Source organism: Vigna unguiculata, chromosome 3, assembly GCF_037176805.1.
Source record: "Vigna unguiculata cultivar grain cowpea cultivar isolate G323 ecotype 2 chromosome 3, ASM3717680v1, whole genome shotgun sequence".
NCBI classification, from domain to species: Eukaryota; Viridiplantae; Streptophyta; class Magnoliopsida; order Fabales; family Fabaceae; genus Vigna; species Vigna unguiculata.
In genome coordinates, this window is record NC_140794.1 from 54,488,707 (window position 1) to 54,497,089 (window position 8,383).

Here is an 8,383-nt window from a genome sequence, read left to right on the forward strand (position 1 = left end):
TAGCTTATAATCACTAAATATATTTTACTTTTATAATATTTTTGTTAATAAGTTTCATAACGAATTAAAAATATTAAAATAAAAAATTCATATTTGAAGAATATCCTAAGGTAATACTTATAAAATATCAAATTAAGCAAAAATGATAAAATATTTTTTTTATAGAATTACATGTGGGATAACTGATTCCCTCCAAAGGAATAATTAAAAGAAATATATTTAAAAGCAGACCTATATTTTTATAATCAAGTTAAATATGGTATCCTCTATTTTTCATATATGCGAGGTACTTATTGATTGATTAATCAAAATAAGATATGATTACAGATATTGACGTAATCTTTTAATCAGATTGCAAAGCTTCTTTATATATGCCACAGTTCTCCACGCTTTCACAATACATAATCCTTTCAGAGAAAAACCACAGAATCGATAGATCCAAAAACATGGGTTCTCAACAGAACTACGGCGCCAGCTACCCCACTTCGGAGCCCAAACTCTGCGCCAATAACTGCGGTTTCTTCGGCACTCCCGAAAACGGAAACTTCTGTTCTAAATGCTACAAGCAACTTTGTGTCCAGGTGCCGCCTTCTGCAATAAACTCTCTCTTACGTCTCTCCGCGCCTCCAGCGCTTCCTGACGCGGCAAAGCCATCCTCTTCGGCGGAGCAGTCGCCGCCGTGCGCGGCTGAGCCTTCCAAACCTAAGAATCGGTGTGGGTGTTGCAACAGAAAAGTGGGTTTAACCGGGTTCGTGTGCAAGTGTGGGACCACCTTCTGCGGGGTGCACCGTTACCCGGAGAAGCACCAGTGCACCTATGACTTCAAAACTGCGGGGCGTGAAGCGATTTCTAAGGAAAATCCTACGATAAAGGGTGAGAAGGTTCAACGGTTTTAGGTTCTTCTAGGGTTAGTGTTCTTTTATATTGACCCAACTTATGGGTGTGGTCTTTGTAATATTTAGTGCAAGATTTATATGCCGTTCGTTAGATATAAATTTGCATAAAAATTACAGAGAATGGGTTTTTAATTTATAGGGATAAGTCATATATCAGTCATACTATTTCAATAAAAGAATCGTTTTCATGTTAACTTCTTTGGTTTGGATTATGAAAAGTGAAAGTCATGTATGGGAATTGGAATTGTGCTAAGTGGTGTGCACTGTAACGATTTTTAATTAAAACTTTAGAATTTGAAAGTCATACGTTGCAATATGAATTTGTTGATGCTGAAGTTATTGCCTCCTAACAAATTGAAAAATAAAATTAGAAATCGTGGCATTGATTTTTTTAAAAGGGTAAGGATTTTAATAGAAAAAAACAAGGGTGCTTGCAAATGCTTTTAGATTTTAAATGCTTTTTTGCAATTTAAAAATGATATTTTCCAACAAATAAAACCATCTTCTCTTCCAATGAAGACGGGCATAAAATTATTCAAAAAGACTTGCTTTACATAAATCCCTCTTCAGAACTCGTGAACTAAGAATTCTCCGCTCGATATGGCTTAGGAATTAATGAATTTTTTTACAATAAATTAATATTATCAGTTAACCTCAAAGTTTTGTTATATTATTATTAAATTAAACAATGGTGTTTTATTTGTTAATTTTTTTTTTCAATTTAATCTTATTTTTGAATTTTGGAATCGAAAAATCTAATTAAAAGTTATATGTTACCAAAATAATAACTAATAATTTATTATTAACATTTTTTTTTCTTTTGAAAGTTAAAAAAGTTTGTTATTAAAATAAATTTAGTTTTTTTTTTCATTTAGAAATAAAATTATATTTTTCAAAAATATTATATCCAATTTACTTTATGTAAGACTTATATTGAATTTTTTAAAGTATGTATAGTTTTAAAGATGTTTTGCAGCATATTTATAGTTTTCATCTTTTTTTATCTTACTTTCGTACCGTTTTATATCTATCAAAGTTTTTTAAGTAACTAAATTTATTTTAGATTTCACCATATTTTAAAAGCAATTAAATTCGTATATGCTAGAAAAACAAATTGTGATTCACTATAATGATTTTGAATTTCATTTTCTAATTGAAGGTGGCTAGTTTAGAATGCGATTTCTAGTTTTCATATTGAAATCGAAACTCGTCTGGAGGACACACGGCTTAGGCATAAACTGATTCGCGTGGTTAACACACTACTTATCCAATGACTCGTCATAAATTTAAAACCGGTTAATTCTCATAATCTTTATGTAATTCTGCACCAAATGGAGCTGGGTAAAAAACATGATATATTCGTATTAAAACTTGAGTTTTACATTAATATTTTGTTACTTTTACGAATGTGTGATCAAAATTTGCATGAGAAAAAACAAATATAAAATATAAAGCGTATCTGAAAATTAGATCTAATTCCATTGTTGGTTTTTTTTTTTTTAATTTAAAATGTATTAATCGTTTATGATTTGAAGGTAGCCTAAGTGGTGCTAAAAAGAATTATATTTTTATATTTGTTGGGATTGAAGTTTAAGAACAAAAATAAATAAATCTAAGGATCTTAACAAAGAGAAGTAAAATAAATAAAATAAGACGAAGTTTAACTTCTTTATCCATTATAGATTGTTTTAGAACTCTTCTCTCTATTTTAATTTTTTTGGCATTTTTCGTTAGGAATGATGCAACAGGAAAATAACTTCTTAAAGCGGAAATTTATAAATAGGAGCAAAAATTTAAATAAAAGTACATTACTTTTTCGTACAAATTTTTTAGACAAAAAACTGCAAATACTTTTTGTTTTTATACTATATTTGCAAACAAATTTGTAAAATTTTATGTTATTATCTTCTTAATATTACTCGCCACATGAGACTTTAATGAATATGCATCTTAAAAACATATCTTCCCTCTATCAAGACTTGTTGGCAATTTTCATACGAAAACTAATCGACATTTGAGGTGAAATCCATCACCAATATCACATCGACAAGTTAGATCCAACTATAAATGTATTAACAAAGTCACTTAACACAAAAAATATAATCAAGACTAACCTCTCTCTAAAGACATAACATATTTTAGATCAGAAACTCAACTATACTACTGTTAAAGACCTACAATACTTAACAAAAAATATTAGTATTCAACATGCAATTTTTCTAACAAAAACCGCAAACCTTCCTACAAATTTGTGTAGATAAACTTGCAAACTTTTCTCATAAATTTTTTTGATGACAACTCTGCAAATTCTTATTCTATGACTTTTTGTGAATAAAACTGCAAATCTTGCTGTGTAATATTTTGTGAATCAAACTACAAACTCTATAAATTTTTTGTAGACAAAATGCAAACCCTTATCATACACCTAACTACCCAACCAAGTCCTTCATACCAAAAAGACATGTTAATTTATGGTTGCAACTCCAAAACAACTATTTACTTTATAGCATTTTTTTGTTGTTTTCTGGTTCATATATACTTTTTTTATAAACATACCCGAGAGACCACCATTTTTTAATTTCTTTTAACTGTCAAATTACATATAAATGTTTATAATATCATGAAATTTACATTAATTAAAATTGAAATCAGAAATCAATTAATATATATATATATATATATATAACATAATATTTTACTTACATTTATATTTTAATATAATTTGAGTCATTCAAAATATATCTTAATCAAAATTTATAGTATTTCTATTCACAAACCGGAGGTCTTTGGGATTTTTTTTTTTAAATTGACTATTATTCTAAGACTTTTTTATCATATTCCCTTGATATACATAAGACAATGAGAGTGAATGATGTAAATACATTTTTAGTTTCATAATCTATTTTTAATGTATCAATATAAATAAATTTCTTATCTTTTGTGCAATTTATAAATTTATTATATTTTTTTTTTTCATTTATATAACACGAATCATTATACACATCATTACAGGAAATTTGTTTTTTTTGAAGAAAATTATTTTAAGTAAAAGGTTATGTTATTTAACTCCATCTCAATTTAACTTGAATAAAAACTTAATAACGGTTTTCTTAGTCTTGATGTCCACTCACTGTTGTTTTTTTGTTAAGGTCTTCGATATGTTTATTTAAAATGGAATATTATTCTAAAACAAATTATTGGTTTTTTTATGAAAATAGTATAATTTTTGTATAAAAATTGCCAATATGGGCATATTTTAGAAAAGTACGTAAATGGTAAAATCTTATATTTAAATACGACTATAGTTTATAAAAATATGAAGTTGTATTTCGCTAACACGATCTTGTATTTTATAACAAAAGTCGTCACTTTTGTCCGCGGCTTCATTTTTTTAACTGATATATTTATATATATATATATATATATATATATATATATATATATATATATATATATATATATATATAATTTTAATTAATGGAAAGTAGTAGTTTCAGCACAAGACTTTCTTTTTCATTCTAACCTGTTTTAAACATGAACTTTGCGTACCGAGTTGATGTTTGTTTGTGTGTTTATTAAAAGAGATTTAGAAGTTGAGAAAAAAATAATAAATATTTTTAAGTTTATTTCTGAGTTTTAAATACAATCAATGTGAAAAATGATTTATAGGTTTAGAAATCAATATGTATGTAAAAAATATAAATAGTAGACTTTGTAAAAATACAAGGTTCAAGAATGTGATAAAAATATAAAGTAGACTTTCTAAAATATAGAGGACATGCAAGAATATGTAGAGTAGACTCACTAAAAATACAAATCAATGTATAAATATACTCGTCTAATGTGTATTGTTGACTCATTTAATCAATGCATTGACAAACTCGTCTAATATGTGTTGTTAGACTTGTTTAATCAATATATGGATACACTCGTCTAATATGTATTGCTAAACTTATCTAATGAGTATATAGACAAACTCATCTAATGCATATTGATAGACTTATGTAATCAGTGTATGGACAAAGTTGTCTAATGTGTTTGCGAGACTCGTTTGTTCAGTATATGAACATATTCGTCTAATGTGTATTGTTAGACTCATCTAATCAATATATGGAATGACTCATCTCTAATAATTTTTGTTAATTATCCGATTAGTGTATTGATATACTCATCTAATGTATATTGTTAGGTCCGTCTAATATTTTTTTGTTATACTCGTTTAATCAATGTAAGAACATACTCATTTAATTCATCTAATTAGTGAATGAAGAAATTTGTCTAATGTATATTAATATACTCATGAAATTTATGTATGAAAAGATTTGTCTAATGTACATTGTTAGAGTCGTCTAATTAATATATGAATGACTAATGTGTTTCTAAACACATCTAATCAATACATCAACATACTCGACTAATATGCACTACTAAACTATGGACATACTCGTATAACATGTATTGTTGGACTTGTCTATTCAGTTTATAGTCAGACTCGTATAATGTGTATTGCAAGATTCATCTAATGAATGAGTGGACAGACTTGTCTAATGTGTAATAATAGTCTCATGTAATTTGTGTATGGATAGACTTGTCTAATGTATATTATTAGACTTGTCTAATTAGTGTATAAATATACTCATGTAGTGTTTGTTGCTAAATTTGTTTAATTGGTGTATGAACATAGTCGTCTAATCAATGTATGTGAAGACTCATTTGATGTGTATTGCAATAGTTATTTAATTAGTGAATGGACAGACTCGTCTAATGTTTTAATAGAGTTCTATAATTTGTGTGTGGACAAACTTGTGCAATGTATATTATTTGACTCGTCTTATCAGTATATGAACAAATTCAACTAATGGTATTCTTAAACACGTTTAATGGGTATTCCTTTAATCAATATGTGGAATGATTTGTCTAATATTTTACACTATGCTCATTTAGTGATTGTATCGACAGACTCATGAACAATTAGTTTATTTTTTACTTTATGTTTCAGTATTGTTAAAGTCACAAGCTTAGATAATTTAAAGTTAAAAATAGTAAAAAATAATTCAATGAATATAAAACAAAATATATAATATTAAGAAATGTAATCTTTTTATTATAAATATATATTTTAAATCTTTGAAATGAACTATTAAGTATAACTTTTTCATTTATTTTGTTAAAAATATAATTAATTAAAATCTCATACAAAGTATATATAAATATAATTCATGCTTATTTATAACTTATTAAATAATATCAGTTTAATTTTACTTAATGAAGAAAATTCAACAATAAAATTTTTTATATAATAATTTCAATATAAAAAGATAAATATAATCTTTTATTAACAATTTTTTGAAAGATAAAATTATTACATGACAATTTTGTTGTATGACATTAAGTATTATTAATAAATATATATTATTTTTTAAATAATATTCTTTTAAGAAATAAAAGTTAAATATATTTGTTTAAATTAAATTTTATTATATGACTAAATATTTAGAAATAATAAAAAGAAAAATTTAAAAATGAAAAAAATAGTACGCAAAAGAGAGATAATACTATAAATATAATTTATTCTTCAATAATTTATTAACTGACCAAATAATTAAAAATCATGAAAAATATTGAAAATGAAAAAAAAAGTACATTTAAAATATAAGTTACTCTTTAATAATAAATATATTAAAAATACGTTAAAAAAATTAATAACGGCTAAAATGTTTTTGAAGACACCTATTAAAATAAGTAATTATTTATTTATTTTAAAGTCAACAAACTTTTAAAATAATATCTAAGGATGCTTATCATGAATTAAATCGATTAACAAAAGAATTTCAATTTTAGACATAATTGTAGTTTCAGAGACTATTAATAATTTTTAAGAACTAAAATAATAATTTAATAGATATTAAATGACATAATTGAAATATATTTATATTTTTACCGTAAATCAGTTTAAAATCAAAATCAAATAGATAAAAGAATAAAATAACTCTTCAAATAGACAATTGTTTATATGATGGTATGAACAATTTGTATTATTAATAAATATATATTATTTTTAAAATATTGTTATTTTAAGAAGAAACTAAAATATTTTTCTAAATTTTATTTAAAAAAATGACCAAATAATTAGAAAACAAAAAAGAATAAAATTAAATATGAAGCAATACTATAGAAATCAGTAATTTAAATATAGGTCATTCTTTAATGATTTATTAAATGACCTATTATTAAGTATAGACAAATTAGTTTAAAAATCAAATAAATGGATAGAAAATATAATAAATTCTATGCACATGTGACAACAAAATAAATATAAATAGAAAAAATAAAAAATAAATTAAATAGATAAAAATGTAAAAAAAATTCATGTATATGTGATAGAAAAATAAATAAAAATAAAAAAGAAATTAAAAAAAATAAAATGACTAAAAAACTAACTTTTAGGACACTTGAGAACAAATAGAATAGCTAATGTAATAATTTTGGTAATATGTTTTTTCTTAATATATAATATAATAGATAGATAATAGATATGAAACAACAAAATAAATATAAATAAAAAAGATATTAAAAAAGTAAATTATTAAAAGACTAACTTTTAGGACACTTGTCAACAAAATAGTATAGGCAATGCAGTAATTTTGGTAGTATGTTTTTTTCTTAAGGATAGAGATAGTTTAACTCATTTTTTTTTATCCACTTTTAACCCACTCCTTCAATTATCATTAGATCATCTATTTTGATTCTTTCAAGTGATATGATGTGATGATCTAATGGTGATTGAGGTGGTGGATTAAAAGTGAGTCAAAAAAAGTGGATTAAAGTATCATTGTTCTTTTCTTAATATATAATATAATAGATAGATAATAGATACGAGACAATAAAATAAATATAAGTAAAAAATAAATTAAAAAGGTAAAATGACTAAAAACTAACTTTTAAGACACTTATCAACAAAATAAAATAGGTAATGTAGTAATTTTGATAATATTTTCTTTTCTTAATATATCTTTGTATATTAAATTATTTCTTAGTTACTGAACTTTTTTTTTGTTTTTTTTGTTTTCTTAATTTTTATTCTATCATATATTTTTATTTTGAGATATTTTCTAATAACTTGATTAATATATTGAAAATAATGTTTTAAGTTTTTTTCCTTTTTTTTAAACTTATGTTTATTTAATTTTAAGACTCGTTTAATGGTCTAATAGGATAAACCATATTAGAATAACATTTGTAAGATAAAAATTAGATAAATATTGAACATATATAATTTAATGTTCATTGTAGTATAAATTGAATAATGATATATATAGTGATGCCAATGAGAAAGCTGTTATTAATAATAATAATAATAATAATAATAATAATAATAATAATAATAATAATAATAATAATAATAATAATAATAATAAGAATAAGAATAAGAATAAGAATATATAATAGTGATGAAAGCAAAATGATATCTATCATCTATAACAATA

The 8,383-nt window shown here is 23.9% G+C and overlaps 1 protein-coding gene across 1 annotated transcript; it reads left to right on the forward strand.

Annotated features, from left to right (window-relative positions):
* The first annotated feature begins 429 nt into the window (after positions 1–429).
* Positions 430–1,027, forward strand: LOC114176026 (zinc finger A20 and AN1 domain-containing stress-associated protein 7-like). Its single transcript, XM_028060920.2, has one exon. The coding sequence runs from the start codon at positions 447–449 to the stop codon at positions 894–896; it is 450 nt and encodes a 149-aa protein (XP_027916721.1). The 5' UTR covers positions 430–446; the 3' UTR covers positions 897–1,027.
* The last annotated feature ends 7,356 nt before the right edge of the window (positions 1,028–8,383 follow it).